Source organism: Fundulus heteroclitus, chromosome 3 (genome assembly GCF_011125445.2).
Source record: "Fundulus heteroclitus isolate FHET01 chromosome 3, MU-UCD_Fhet_4.1, whole genome shotgun sequence".
Taxonomy (NCBI): Eukaryota; Metazoa; Chordata; class Actinopteri; order Cyprinodontiformes; family Fundulidae; genus Fundulus; species Fundulus heteroclitus.
This window is the reverse complement of record NC_046363.1, coordinates 13842165-13858547: the sequence shown is the minus strand read 5'-3', so window position 1 is coordinate 13858547 and position 16383 is coordinate 13842165. Positions and strand designations below refer to the sequence as shown.

Sequence of the window (16383 nt, the reverse complement as noted above, 5' to 3'; positions counted from 1 at the left end):
ATAGGGTGTGATGGAGGAACAACAGTGACAAGCGTAAGGGATCCAAGAAGGATGACGCCTTGGTTGGACACGCATTGTCCAACCAAGACTAAAGAAATGATAGCGAAGGCCCCAGCCCATATTTTAGGTACAACAAATAAAAATTGGATTTGAGGATTTATCCAGTGAGGAGGAGGAACTCTGAGATCAATAGCTTGACGACCTGTTTAAACCAGCACCCTCCCCTGGAATTTAACAGCAGGCCTGTAATTCCCCACAGTGGCAGATGACCACAAAAGAAGAAACCGTAATCAAAACACTAAAATTACGTCAGCATTTAGATTAATTTGTTAACCAGGATGTTGTAATCTTTGCTCTGTTTTGGACCAAACTTGCTATTCTGATATACATAGGAAGCGTCATCATGTCACAATAACCTTCTTTGTGGGAGCGAACCATGCAGTGGTTGTGCAGGCCTCACCTTTTTTCCCCCTATAGTCCGTCCGCTTTCCTGGTGAGGGCATAGCTGCACTGAGGGTAGCAGCCAAAACACTGTTCCACGGACACAGTTCCAACTTGAGCTAATTATCGTGGCCAAACATGCTGAGGGGATACCTTTGGACGAGGTGGTCGTTGATTTCAAGCGATTTGCTCAAATCAAAGCACGTCGTACTCACAGAGAGCACAAAATATAATCTAAGAAAGCATTTCCAGACTTTCTGATCAACATTATGCTCAGAAATAACAGCTGGGGTCGCTTTGGTGGTGACACTTTTTATTCCCTTCTCTTCTATCAGGTTAGGGTTTGTTCCTTTGCCCCGAATCCAAGGCTCCCAGTAGTTTCCTAATCCGGTGTCAACAAGGGGTGGATGAGGAGAGATCCGTTCCTTTCTCCTGTGCTCTTCCACTGATGCCTAGATGATCTCTGGAGCAGTGGCGCTCACTCTGTTCTGTTTTCTGTGTTGCCAATAAGAGGTCCCGCACCCATTCCACATATCTCATTGTGAAAAGTATTTTCGAATCAAGAAAACCCCGTTTCCAGCGATCAACAATGGTCCGTCAGACACGGCGGACCCAGATGACTTATCATGCATGGGTGCTTCTCGTTTCCTGTTCAATGAGAAAGGCGAGGGCTGCAAAGGCTCTTTTTTTTTTTTTTTTTTTTCAAAAAGTGCTTTTAAAATGATCCAGGATGTGGTTTATTTTTCTTACTTTCAGTGTTTCTTAGTTTTTACGACCCTTAAATATGATGATATTTGCCCTTTAACGTCGGGTGAGAGCTGAGCTAAGCTGTTGTGAATATTTTTGGAGAAATAGAAAGTGTATCTAATCTTTGCACTGTGCTCATGTTAATGTTGCTGTTAAATGAAGGGAGAAGTGGAGGCGATGTCTATGGGACAGGTGAGTCTGGACAAGGTGTACAAAGGCAGACGTGTGCATATAAGAAACAGAGTGTGCATATCTGTATAAATGTAAATGGTGGGCTTCAGTACTTTGCCAAATGTGATTCTGCACTTCATTGTTTTTGTATTGTTTTTTCCTTCCTGGACACCAAGACCTCTGATTTGACGGTAGAAAGACAATAATTTAATGACCTTAAGAAGTGTGAGCCGGGTCTTGGAAAATAAGGTGCACAAAAGCCCGTGGTTGTAAAAATTGTTGCTTTTATTTTATTTTTGGCAATTTACTTTGATCGGTTTCAAAACAAACCCCCCCCCCCCCCTAATTTTTAATGAAAGGTTATTTTACAGCTGTACTTTCATACTTCTGGAAACGATTTGCAAACCAAAATGCAATGTATAGTAGATATGGATTATATTTTAGACTTACCGCACTTCAGACTGTTTGTAAATACGATTAAATAAATAAATGAAACAAAGCGACCCACTGTGTGCTGCTCTGACTCTTAGTTCTTAGCTGCAGGCGTTATGGAGTTAAGCTGCTCACGACGCTGAAGACATTTTCAACACACAGAGGATCTAAAGAATTTCACTTCCTCTATAATGCGACTGCATGGAAGCTTATCGGCACACGTTACGTCCCATTGTCTAAACTCACATGGAGCCACTAGCATTTCTCTGGCCAGATACAACCCACAGGGGCATTTCAAGGATTTACACCTATAGGGGGTTTTCAGGTGACGTCACGCTCACGTGACTACTCAGCGCGTCCGCCATATTGGGTGGCAGTCGTTTCGCACCGTTGACCTGCATTGTATGACGCCTTAGGCAGTATTGGAAGTGAACAATGGGGAAAACGTGTTTAATGGTTGGTTGCACGGCCCGTGGAGGTGGAGATCAACGCTCTTTCTATCGCCTACCAGCCGTAATAGTGAATCAGTGTGAAAAAAAAAAAACAGCTCTCTGAACAACGCCGTCACCTATGGCTGACACGGATATCCAGGTCCGATTTGGACGGTGTTAAGCTGGAATACGCCAGAGTCTGCGGTGCTCACTTTGTCACAGGTAATTAACTGTTAAGTATTTAAAACATGTAAGAAGAATATATTAATAATAGGGCTTGGGCGTTATGACATTACTTTCCGCGGCTGCCATGTTGACTGCCTCCGCCGCCTCTACTGCCTATTACTACCGCGTACTGTACTCCCTCTCTCAGCCGTGTTTTAATTTGATTCATTTCACCTTAACTTGATTTCAACCATGGTAAACCGTTGCTGTATTGTGGGCTGTAACAGCGCAACACATGATCGCCATGGGAAAAACATAGAAACAGATTAATTTTCCACCGCTTTCCTGCCTGGAGGCGCAACCACGGAGAACAACTGTTAGTGATAACAAAGAGTCGTCGGCTCGCTTGGATCGCGGCTGTAAGTCGACCGAACATAACTTTCCACAGTATCCCGATGTCAATGAGAGTGTGTTCTAAACGTTTGAAACACATAGCAGCTAGTTAAAAGTACATTACATGCGTGAGTGGTTGTTAGCACTGACGGTTAGCATGTGCCAGAGCCCGTCTGAACGCAGCTTACCTTTGAACGAGTTGCTGTGTTCCCACTGTTTGCTGGCTTTATGATCTGCAGCTCCTACCGGCGCCAATACGGTAAATACAACTTAATTTTGCGCTGGTCATTGTTCTGCTTAAATAATTAAAGCCGCGAGCGGCGTCGATCGGCCCTGCAGCCAAGCGCCTTCGCGCACCGCCGGCCGCCAGCCACCACAGAAGCATGCGACGCATTTGCGTCGGATTGTTTACATTTTTACCATCTTATTAAAACTCACCCGTCCACGTATGATGGCGATTTCCTTGATGTACATAACCAGATGTGAACTGGTTGTGAGCCTCTAGATCCTTGTAAGCTCTCATTTCCTCAAGAGTGTGCAGAGGGTTTTCACCGAACACCAGGTAATGCACTATGTCGCCGTGCTCTACATTTGGCCAATCATCTGGATTACGGCTAAACAAGGCACCGTGGAGGGCATACGGGTCCATATTGTCGATCACGGAACATTTCCTCAGATATACGTCCTTATCTGGTCGCTCTAGCGTGCTGGCGTACTTATCCATTCGCGATACGATAATACGTGTACGACAACTAGAGATAAGGAAGTGTGCCACCCAATATGGCGGACCGGAAGTTGGCCAGTGACGTCAGTGAAAACCCCCTATTGACTATTACTGCTGTTGTCTGCTCTCAAACTACTTCCTTTGTGCTTTTGAGAAGGAGGTATGCACCTGAAAAAGGTCGCAATGTATCAATACCCATTGAAGTAAACATGTTGCATCCTTTATTTATTGGGATTTTAAGAGACGGGCCAACAGAAAGTAGAACAGAATTGATGTAGAACAGGCATATCCAACTCCAGTACTCGAGGTCCGGTCTCCAACATGCTTTAGATCTGTCCCGGTTGCAACACATCTGATTCCCATGAATGACTTACCTTAACCCATCGGTCAACCAGGTTTCACTAGGTTCGGCTGTGTTGAACCAGGACAACACCTAAAACACGGCGGTCACTTTGGACTCCGCTGTTGTAGAAGGAAACTTATGCGTAGTCTCAAAACTCTTTCTACAAATTAAAGTCTGAAAAGTGTAGCGTACATTTGTGCCCTACCCCTTCCGGAGCCACTAGGACGACTCTGGAGTCAGAGCCGCACGTTTTTAGAGGAATCATCGGCTCGTTTCACAGAGAGGCTGAAACTTTGCCCGTTCATCTTTGCACAATTGCTCAAGCTCAGCAATAAAGCCAAGTAAACAGCTTGGCTTCTAAAACCATTCTATCGTAACTCTGTCTTAATAAGAACAAGTCTTCTGGAACCTCTCACAGGTTTTCTTCCTAGATTACCTCGCGCCTAGCTTTATCCATTCCTATCAGCTGTGAGCGGTATCCAGGTCCGCGCTGAACATCTTCCCCGGAGCATGATGCTGCCACATGCAGATGGTGTGTTCAGGACGACGTGCAGTGTTAGGTTCTGTTATGGCTTTCCTTCAACAATGACCTGCTTCTTGACACTCCTCCACGTAGCCCACTAGAGTTCACAACTAGCAGCCGTCATGGGGACAGAATATCCTCCCACCTGACCTTTGAATCTCAACACGTTTATCCAGTTACCAGAAACCCCCTCGCTGCCGCTCTGATTCACATTGTCCGGCATACAGTCGGGCGTTTAACTCTTTGTAGGTTAGTAATTGTCATCCTCCTCCCATTTTTGGATGCTGGATTGAACAGAGCTCGTGGAAATGTTCAATTTGAACATATTGCTACACAACCACAGCTCCGTCTCCACTTGTGTGCCGTGGTCTTCAGATGCTGTTTGTTCACCAGTGTTGTGTAGTAAACCGCTGAGGCCTTCACAGAACAGCTGGTAGAAAAATTTAAACAAGATATTTAGCATACACTTTACAGATATGCGCTAATTTGTTTTGGCCCGTCTCACAAAATACCTCCAAAATTCAATGTTCTTTAGTTGTAAGGGACGAAAATAAAAAGTTGAAGTTCTCTAATCTTTCCCAGGTTTTTTTTTTTTTATTATTTAATAAATGAAGACGAGTAAACATAAGTAGAAGAAGAGTGATGCATGGAGCTGGAAGGAAATAGAATATATAGAGAGGCTGTTTTGGAGAGCAGAACCAAGTAATGACATTCCTGTGACTGATACAACACAAACCTACAGCGTAACACTGCATGTTACAGCGATAAGTTGTTCAGTCCATTAAGATCTTGACTCTTCCAGTCATATCATGGGCACGATTCAGCCGACGGGTTTAGTCATATCTACTTGTTTTTTTCCTAACACTTTTGATTCCGTTTTCCAACTTTGCTTCAGTCCAGCTGTAAGTAATCTTTGGACACAAGAGGAGCCTCAGAGTGTAATTTACTAATGTTCGGTAAGTAAAGTTTGAAGTTCATCTGGGGATACTTTTTAACCCATCCAGCCTCTCATTCTAGGTTAGCAGTAGTCCACTTTAACCAATGATTCATTTTATTTATTAATACAGAGTGCCGTCTTAAAAACTGTAATCTGCTTGTCCAAGCACTGTGGTAAACAAAAAGTGAATGCCTTGGTGTCTTCACCGCCAAATCCTTATCTTCTCTGGGTTCCTTCTTCATGCCCAATCTGGTCATAGACTGTTTTAGAACACCATCTGGACATTTTGTTTAAACTAAAATCATTGTTTAACTAGTCGTACTTCCAAAGTCAGTTTTTATGGATATAGCACACAACAATTAAATAAATCTTAATGATTTGGTTGCAAAGTAATAGCAGATAATAGATTTAACTTTTATTCCTCCAAGCAAGTTGCTCAGAATGCAAAACCTTAAAAAAAAAAAATCAGAAAGCAAAAGTAACACTTATGAAAATGAAAAAAAAAAAACACTCAAGTTACTTTTCATTTAAAGACAGTTATTTGTCTTTAGAGTGAAGAAAATCCAAACATTTCTACGGTGGTTTAGTTTAGACTGATTCTTAAGCAGGAAGTCATTGATTTCTTTTAAAAAAATTACAATCACAACAAATCTGCAAACACTTCTCTTTGAAGCACTATGAGTAGCCATATTATAATTTTACTTATTCTAATTCCTGGCAAATTCCAAGGGGTTGTTTCAAGCTTTTCTTTTTGTAAAATTCTAGTATTTTTCTGACTCTATAAAAGTGACACAGATTCTTGTACTGATAACAAGGCAAAAACAACCATCCAGTGGCTTCGATACCATTGATGTAGGTAAATCAACACAAGTTCCTCAAATTAACAGTGTAACATCGAAGCCAAAATCCTGCAGTGCTTGAAATTCTTCTGGAGTGATGTTGTGTGCTCATTCTCCTCATGACTTCACCGTGCAACACTTATGGCCCATTGTACACACGGACTGGATATTAGCCACTCTTGCAAAACAAAGAATTGCCATTTTCACATAACACAGTCTTTTAGGTTTCTGAATAATAAACCTGGCCAAACTCTCTCAGTATTTTATGGAGTCTGAGTTTGGGCGCCCAAAAGAAAGACATCTTGTTATCATTTTAGTTATTACATGCTGGTTGGAAGTTTCTGGGTCCTGTTCTTGGCAGGGATCCCCGTCCTCTCAAATTCCAGTTTCTCTTGAATATACAGTCGCTTGCACTCTTCAAAAAATGCAGGATCCTGGTAGCTGGTGAAAGACACAGGGTACAGTATCACCAGGGTGACAAGCAATCGGACGAGTCGAGGAATGCTAAGATTTGACGGGGGGGAGCAGTGGTTGTAGGGGAAAGTTGCAAAGCCTGAATCATAGCGTTTGGGGTTGCACGTGCTGCTATGACACCTTGATGTGTGAGAGCTGAGTGTTGCAGAGAGCTGTGCAGAATACTCACTGTTGTGTCAGGCATTCCTTCAGGGCTGAGTTTTCCTCTTGACACTTAAACACCATTAAGAAGCCAGACTCTTTGCAGCAGCTGTTGAAGGCTAGATGGAGAAGAAAGAGTTGACCAAAATTAGAGAAGTAGCGATCGACAGGCCTATTTTTCTCTCTCTGATCACTGATTTAGGGGTGTATACTTTAATGTTTAAATGAGGGGGGGAATCTATTCGCTTAAAGTAATTCAAAACAGCTATCTCAGTCAAAGAACTAGCAGCATATTTTTTCTCTTTCATGTGTTACACTCGTTGAAAAAACACACACACACACACACACAAAATCAACAGCTCTGACTTTAAAGAAACCCGTAAATTGGTCTTAGCCATGATTGGTGCATCTCTGAATAACATGCACAAATGCGAGCTGATTTTATTAAAAAAAAATAAAATAAATATATATATATATTTTTTTTTTTTTTTTTTAGTATTTAGATGGGATCTGCTAGATCTCCACGTTTAATGCCCAAAAAAGTTGAGAAGTAGTCACCCCAACTTCACCTGTTTGCAACTCTATTAAAATTTGTAGTGAGGTTACACCTTTTCACGCACAATTAAACCACATTATGTTTTACTTCCTTGTGAGGCGTCTTTAGCAGGAGAACCTGCGTTGAACTGTGCCCCACAAATGTTAATTTCAAGTGAATACCCTATCAAGAATATAACAGTCAACAAATTGGCAATCCTTGTTAAAATTATTTAACCACAATTTACTTCCCCTAAGGAAACAACATGTTGAGGAATTTGTCAATATGTAGATTTTCTTTAACAAACTGTTTTAGAAGCTTTAAGATTTTCAAAATGAAAGAAAGCAGCAAGAAGGACCCCCCCCCCCCCCCCCCCCCCTCCCCCGGGTGCTGCAGCTGAGGCTTAGCGCACCCTCAGACTCCAGACCTGAGCGCCGATAAAACAATCGCTGAAAAACTATGAAGAACAACGTTCATTAAGCAGGAAAAACACCTTCATCTAAGTTTTAGTCCACAATTATATTCAACCCCTGGAAAATGTGTCATGAGCTAAATTATCACGTTGAATACTAGCTTACTAGCCAACACTAGCTTACAGGAAGTAAGCTAGCGTTAGCTTCCAAAGATCGTTGGTGGAAGACAGATGCGTATTTACTGAAGACTGCATCTACTGAGGCATGAAATAAATGCTTAGGCTACATGTGTTTTTAGTGAAGTCTAAGAAAATTACAGTAACTTTCTGAAACCCAGTTAACGTTGGGTTGGAGCAGGGATATTCTGCACTAAACTGCTGTGGGAACAAAACACCAGGCGCTAACGTTTAGAAAAAGAGTGAGAATAGGAAAGACAGGACCGAATGTTACCGCGTTGCGTCAGGGCTCTTGATGAGTTCAAAGAACACACAACCACACTTTGTGGACATCACAAACCCGATGAGATGTAACGGGAACCTGGGTCACGAGGCTTTATGTGCTCATGAACATGCTGTATTTACCATTTGCTGATATGAGAACTTCAACCTCGAGGTCAGACACTGATGTTGGACAAGATGGCCTGGCCAGCAGTGTCCACTCTAATTCATCCCTAAAGAAGTAGTTTTTCTTCCCTTCAGGTCGAGCTCATGATTCTGGTAGACCAATTAAGCTTCCTCCCTACACCACACTCGCTCACTCATGTTCTTAGACCTAAATGGGGCAGTAAAAAAAATTACATATTGTGGTGATGACATTCTTCACAACCAACCGAAAACCTGTCGATATGTAGCATCTTGGTCACTACGGTTTACATCAGAAGTGGGTGTGATGGAGAGAGAACGGCCAAATGTAACGATTAGCAAAGACTGAATGCAAGCAACCTGAAAAATAATTGGCAAACAAATATTCCGTCCAAGCAGTCCTTTTACGACGGGGATGTGGTGCACATTAAAACCGTGATGATTATGATTCAAAATATTGATAATCAAGCAGCCCAAGACACTTAAGCGAGTCCTTAAGGGAAGCACCAGCGGCTATGTCACCAGACTCTTTACACGTAAAGCTGATTGGAAGGTGTGGAAGACAGAGTCTTCACCTTGTTAGCAAGTTCTCTCTCAGAGGTTTAATTGAAAGGACTGCCCTCACATCTTCTCACTGGCATCAGTATGGTTGTCACAGACACTTTCATCAGGATGCAAATGTAAAGAAAAAGAAAAAAACGAACAACTGAAAAACCAATTTAGAGAAGCAGAAGAGCGCGACTAATCTAATCAAGCGACGCCTCATCCCTGTCCCATGGTACCGATGGCGACTGCAGAGGGTTGCCTCTGACCACGCAGCAGCTACTCTACCATCGCAAAGCTATGCGCCCAGTTTATTGTCAGAGGAAACTGATCTGAACAAATGTGTGATGACATCTTCACGTCAGGCAGCTGGGTTCACATTTGTATAGATAAAAATAGTAGTGTGGCAGTTAGGGTAAAGATGAAGCAAAAGACATTTAGGAGCTAAAAAAAAAAAAAAACAGATTAAGCCGAGCCTAAAAAAAGGTAAACTTTATTTGAGTACATTAATTCAGTGGGGAAGCAAGGAAGAGGGTTTGTGATGCTGTGAAGCCGTTTCTCTTCCAAAGGCCCTGGGACTCCTGGTAAGAGTGCTTGGCATCGTGAGCCCAAAGATGTCCCGTTTTCAGAGCATTTGAAGGAGCATATGCTGTCATGCACTCTAACAAGACTTCCAACAATTTTTGGACGACAATACAGGCCCACAGCATCACACATTCTCTACCATCATCTGCCTCACTGTATAATTTACTTAAACTGAAGGTAGATTTTTCCTAAAATCGCTAGTTTAAAAATAATTGTCAGTAGCTATGTTTACATGCACAAAATTTCACGGTCGGATTAAAATGTATACGGATTAAATAATCCGATTGTACCCTTTAATTGGACACACAATCAATTAATCCGATCATAATGTGCATGTATATGCATCTGGCTTTATTCAGAATATAACCACTGTGACATGCATTTATCAAATTCCCCTAAAAAAAATGACAAACGCAGAAGAAGAAGTGCTTCCGTCTTTGCTAAAAAACAAAAAATAGCAAACAAAGGATTATTATAAGAGTACGTTTGTCTTTGAGCACCCAGGCTAGACTTGCACAATGTTATAATTACGATTGAAATGTTACTGAGTAAGCAACAATTTTGAGTTGTTTTATTTTTTTCACATAGAAGGATTGTATCAGGAGCCCCGACAGTTTTGCTTCCCGACATTTTTCCGCCACTCGCCAACGCGGAAATGTGTCACAATTACGTCAGGCGCACATGCGCACTCGGGTCAGTTTGCCACATTCAGAATATCTTGATGCTGACAAGCGTTTATAGGCACATTGATCCGCATAAATCACCCCTCTCATTCAGAATACAATTTCATTCCAACTGAGCTTAATCCGATCATCATATTCCGATTGGCTTGTTTGCATGACGCTTTTTTATTCCGATCGGCCCTTTATTCTGATTACTTTTGTCCATGAAAACATAGCTAATGAAAGATGAATTTTCTTCATCACGGGTGCAAAAATGTGCTATAAAGGTTCAGATTAACCAATAAAAGGATTATTAAGGCGGATTTACTCACCTGAACCAACATTAATTGCAGAAAACAGATTATTTTTTACCATCTTTTTTTTGTTACTCTAATTTTACTATTTGATGCAAAAATGCAAGCAAGATCCATTGGGTTTAGAAGGATCATCATAACAGTTATTTTAACCTTGAAAGAAGCTATAAGTGTGTTGTATAGATGTTTTTTGACATAAGAAAGAACTGACATGAATCATCAACAGTGGGAAAACTCATGTCACGTTAAACTAGAAAGAATCTGTCGAGGTCAGTGGGACTTGTCTGAAGTGCAAGCTGCAGAGGCCGACATGCAGAGACAGATAACACAGGAAAACATACTTGTCACTCGTCTTTTTTCACTTTTTCTTTGTATATCTCAAAACAAATTCGGAGGCTCAGAGCAGACGAAAAAAAAAAAAAAAAAAAACACAAGAGGGCGGAGGATGAAGGTGTGAAACATGAGTGAGAAGAGAAGCCTGTAACGTAATGGGGGTTTCCACTACACACACAGCCACTGTCTGTCCCATCACCTCCGCCTGTGCATGTGCACGGACTCCCTCTGAGAGCAGCACCACGCCGACTCATGCAGGCTGTCGTCGGATTTCTGCAAACCACAATAGCTATACGGCTGATGTGTTGCTGCGGGCGAGAGGACACGCAAGAGCAGGGCTGCGGCCACTGCGTCTACGCAGACGAAGTGTTAACAAGTCGACTGAGGAGGCTCTCTGCAGAGAGCGCTGAAGATGACCCGGGATGCAGGTGCAGACAACCTCAGGAAAGAGAAAAAGAGTCAAAAGCTCAACGAACAGGAAAAAGATGAGACTAAGGCCATTTTACTGGAGGAAGGGGGGGTTATAAAGTGTTAAATTCTCCTGGGTGACAAGTAGCAATAGTTGATTGTATTTTTTGTTTAAAGAACAGTAAATAAATAAAGTCAAACGGGCCAAAGCTCAATACTGAAAAATACAGATTAATAGGCTTTGGTGCAAAATGTGTGGATCAACCCCAGAACGAAAGCAAAAGACCATTTGATGTCAGTGGTTTGACTTTGATCAATGTTAAATTAAACAGATACATTAGCATAAACCAACACACTAGAAAAGCCATTTTATATAAGCTAAATTAAATTTTTATACATAAATCTACAAATAAAGGCTTGCTCATCTTGTTCATTTATTGAACAGAAAAGGTTCACATCAATCCAATGAGCTAGCAAGGACAACCAACACTAGATTAATATTTTCTTGTTTCTAGTTTACATTTTCCTAATTTGTTTGAATCTTCCTACATTTTCTTCCAACTGTTATTTTTCATTTGCTTTTATTTTCCAATATTTTAATCATGTAAAGCACTTTCCATTCTCCTTGTACTCAAATGTGCTATACAAATAAATCTGCCTTGCCTAGATGGCACACTATCCGGCAGAATGTAAACGTAACGTGCAATTCAAGTAATTTGATTGGACGAGCCAAGCTTGGGGCCGTAATATTTGTGCCCCACAGCTGTCCACTAAGAGCGTGTTGAGCATGCACCCTGCGATTTCAGAAACAAGTCCTTTACCAACAAGGGCAGAAAGGTCAATCAGGAAGAAACCATTACAAGTGATAGAAAATACCCGATTACAGTTTGCAAATACACTTAACAACAAAGGGGTTAATTAAACTTAAACGCGTTTGGAAATAAGCATTAGCACAAATGGGTCTTCAAAATAGACGATTAGTCCGTGCATGCCTCCAAAACAGTTACAAAGTGGCTTAAGTACAACAAAGTCAATGTTTTGGAGATGCCATCGCAACGTCCTGATCTCAGTCCCATGAAGAATTTGAAAGGTGTGTTTAAGCAAAGCGACCGGCCAACCAGCTCCTTCAGCAGGAATGGGTCCAAATCCCAGCGAAACTATGGAAGACACTTTTAGATGAAGACCCACAAGGTTTGACTCAACTTTAAAAGGCTAATCTACCAGATAATAAGGAAATGTGAGTGACACTCACACGCAAACTGAAACAATGTACCGCATTTGACCGGTTCAGATTCGGAAAGAGGTTTTAAAAAAAAAAAATCGTCCACTCCCGCTTTTCTGAAACAAACAACGCAGAGCTGCAGTAATCGTCAGCGAGAGCTGCGCTGGCTGTCTATTAATCTGCAGCAGCGCTCCATGCCATGAGCAGCTATGCACCAGGACGCTCGTAAAATAAAATGACTCAGATTTTGATGCATACAGGTTATTACGGAAACTACGTCCAAAAAAAAAAAAAGTTTGTTTTTTATTTGTACACGGAGTGGAGTGCGATGTGAAGCGACACTGTAGTAGCGAGTTGCACTAGCTGCGCACACAGCTGAAAAAGCCTCCTGTCCATCGGCTGACTCATTTTTTACTCAGACAGACAAGCTACAGCAGCCAAATTAACTTCAACAATTTTTAACTCTATGCAAAAGTTTAATACATTTTTTCTAACTAATGTCTTCATCTTTAAAAGCTTGTGAAGATTCTTTCTGATAAACTTAGACAATTTTATTTGCACTTTTTTTAAAGTTTAACATCCGAGCAGGTGTTACACCAAGCCGTATGTGATGGGGAAATGCAGCTCAATGTAAAAAAAAAAAAAGGGGGGGGGGAGGGAGGCGGGGACACTATTCTCTCCAATTACAGGGCTAAAATGTAACAGTTTTTATTAACTTCCAAAAACTAAAATAATGCCTTTTTATACACTCGTGAGTTGTGATAAATAATTGCTTGAACCTGCTTGATGCAGCAAATAAAAGTAAGTTAACCAGGTGATGTTATGGATGTGGAAAGTGAAGGACATGCTGCATGGGGCTGTCCAGGATGACGCCAAGGCTCTGAAGCTGAAAGGTGGGAGAGATACAGGAAGTGTCAATGGATATTTTAAAACTGTCAGATTTGGTCAAAGTTGACTTTGCACAATAAGCAAGTGTGGTAACTAATGTGGCATGGCCCCGGGAATATATGGGCTGACTAGAAAAAATGTCCAGTCAAACTGATTCTTTTTGCTTTAACCCTTGTAATATGTTTAAAGTGGGTTTGCCTCCACATGGAGGGGGAGAGAATTGCAGCAGTGAGATAATCTAATTTTAATATTTGTTTTAGAGTTTATATACAATTATGCTTTTTACCAGAAACTTTCAGGAATCTCACTATAGCATTAAGTACCAGTCAAACTGTTTAATACATAGACCTGTTTGTTGGTTGCACTTCATGTTCAACAAGGACTGATGTCCAACTCATAAAGCTATTCTCTTGAATGATAATATTCTGATTAAAAAATATATATATATAAAATGTCTTGTTTTAAATATTCCTTGTTTACAAACATCTTTATCTACAGCGGGATTTTGTTGCTTGTGGTTAATGCAGAGAAAAGTCACAAATAAATCGTAAATATGGTTGAGATATATCACAATTTAGATTTTTGGCAAAATCGTACAGCCAAAATAATAATAATAATAATTATTATTATTATTATTTAGGCTAACTAAGACAGAAACTATTCTACTTTAAAGTCAGTGACAAAAATAGATTTTATGCAGTAAATATCCGATTTCACCTGCATATATTACGACACATATGATATATTTGATATGATATCAGGTTATATCATGATACCATATATGGTATATGATGGCTAAAAAAGTGGGAAGCTATACACAAATAAATGTTTATTTTAATTGTACAATATGGTTTAACATTGTTTTAGGTTTTAAGCTAAAGATGATGTCCTTGGTGGTAATAATTATAACTTGTTCTTCAGGTTTCTAATTGTATATTTGTGCCTTAAACTGATTATACATAATACACTTTATCCACTGGTAGTAACTAAATCTTTCTGTATAAATTATAATTTATATATGTATAAATTACACTTAACATCTTCTAGTTCAATTCACCAGCCTTTACGTTAACTAGGAGTGCCAATGGCTCAGAAGTAAAAGTACTTTTTGCCAATTAAGAAGTTTGAGTCTCAATCACATGTCAAAGCTTCCTTAAAGGAGACGCTGAACCTCACATTTGCCTCAAATCTAAAAAAAATGTGTCTGAGCGCATTTGTGTCTGGGCACGTGTGCTTTGAGTTTATGATAAAACTAGAAAATTATTTTCCATGTCATCATTAACGGCAGCTCCATGTCAGTTCCCTCTTTCACCATTTTGTGAACAATTTCATCCATTCCTACCTCGACAATTGTACCTGTCAATAATTTCCTAAACATGCATTTAGCAAATCCAGATAAAGCATGTCAATTTAACGTCAAGCAATACAACAACAATAGAAAAACAAAAAAACGACAATGCATTTCCTTAGAATTACAAAATGTATGTTTTTCTTTTTTCTGGATTAATATGAATCTGATTCTTTTCAAGACTGTTATGGGTGCCAGTATAATCTATGTGTACAAGTTTATGACCCCATCAGACATAGAAAGACCTACTCATCAAAAGGTAAAACTGATCCAGACAAAACAAAACAGACAAACGGGAAGGCTAAAACTGACCATAAATACAGTTGGTCCTGCACATATCCAGACTCGAGGAAAATGTACGTTTAACGGATACGAGTTATTCCAAATTAAATAAATCTTATCCAACATGCCTTTCTGTGTTAACAAGCTCAATAGGAAAAGACAGTTTTCTTTCAAGATGATACCACGCACACACATCTTTCCATTTAGGAGGAAGCTAGTGTTATTATTTCAAATCAGCCACAAACTTCTTGGATAAAAGAAAAAATTATTTCAGATCCAAGTCTGCCAGGGGTGTGAATAACTCAGAGCACAGCTGAATGTAGTTCAGGAAACAATACATGCCTGTAGTTGTTTCCTGACTTGCTCCAATGAGTTCTTTCTGGTTTAAAATACTCGATTTAATACCCTTTTTTTTAAGGATTAACGAGTGCAGCAGTGTTCAAACGACACTAGACTTTGACATGAAGACGACTAGTGGGTTTGACTTTAGTGCCCAATGATGAACGTCACCTCTCACCCACGACCAACCCACCTTCAACCCGGTCTGCACAGCGCTCCTTGGCTTTCTCCCTCATCATTTTGGGGATCAGGACATCCTTCTCCACATGTCTCAGGGGGATTTCCTCTGGTGGTCGAGAACAAAAACAAGCGCACATGTCACCTTAAGTAGCAGCGGTCATCAGTGAGTGTTTCTGCTCAGTAAACGTCAAACTACACAACCGGTCTCGTTGGAGGAATCGGCGATGTTCGGACTAAATTCAAGATACAGCCGCTTAAAACTACGCATGTAACCAGGCAATGTAGCGGACACCGAGCCGTAAGGCACACGACTTAACCAGTGATCAAGCTTAGCACTAGGCTAACGCTGCTGTTTGTACGTGCTGGTTGACGTATCGGTTGTTTTGTTTCTCAAAGGGACATCTAACGTCAGGGCTTAGCAAACATTATCATTATGCTCTCAGAGCTAACATATTACCTGCGTTTGTTGACGCCATCGTTGAAAAAGTTGCTCAAAACATTACAAAACAAGCTCCAATGTCACCTAGCCGCTGCTCGCGTACGTTCACACACTTCCGCTGACGTCGATTTGAGGTTTCAGGAACTACAAATCCCAGAGACACGCGAGGGCAGGGACGCGAAGGTCACGGAGTTGTTGCAGTCAAATAAATGGATAATGGGGGAAAAGCAAATGCGAAATTAATTTTAGAATTTAGTCATTTGGTCTTGTTTATTACTTAATTTAGCTTCCTGAATCACTGAGGCTACTGTCATTTTAATAAATACGAATCAATAAAAAATACGGATTTATTTAATCAGTTAGTTTATTTTTATTCGTTATGTTATGTTAGTTTAACCAGCTGTAATTAAAATAAATATGTGAATAAAATAATACGATGTGGTCAAACAAATCTATGGAAAAAAACAAGCTTTGGTTTAAAGCTATAGTTCGTAATCCTATTCAGAAACACCTTTTGTTATACTAGGTAAATATGGAAGGAATTTTTTTC

The 16383-nt window shown here is 40.5% G+C and overlaps 1 protein-coding gene across 1 annotated transcript; it reads right to left on the bottom strand.

Moving 5' to 3' along the window:
* Window positions 1–5697: 5697 nt before the first annotated feature.
* On the bottom strand, window positions 5698–15988 carry cmc1 (C-x(9)-C motif containing 1). Its single transcript, XM_012864668.3, has 4 exons — window positions 15852–15988; window positions 15408–15500; window positions 6790–6880; window positions 5698–6587 (listed from the first exon to the last, which is right to left on the bottom strand). The coding sequence occupies exons 1-4, from the start codon at window positions 15868–15870 to the stop codon at window positions 6467–6469; spliced, it is 324 nt and encodes a 107-aa protein (XP_012720122.1). The 5' UTR covers window positions 15871–15988; the 3' UTR covers window positions 5698–6466.
* Between the last annotated feature and the right edge of the window lie 395 nt (window positions 15989–16383).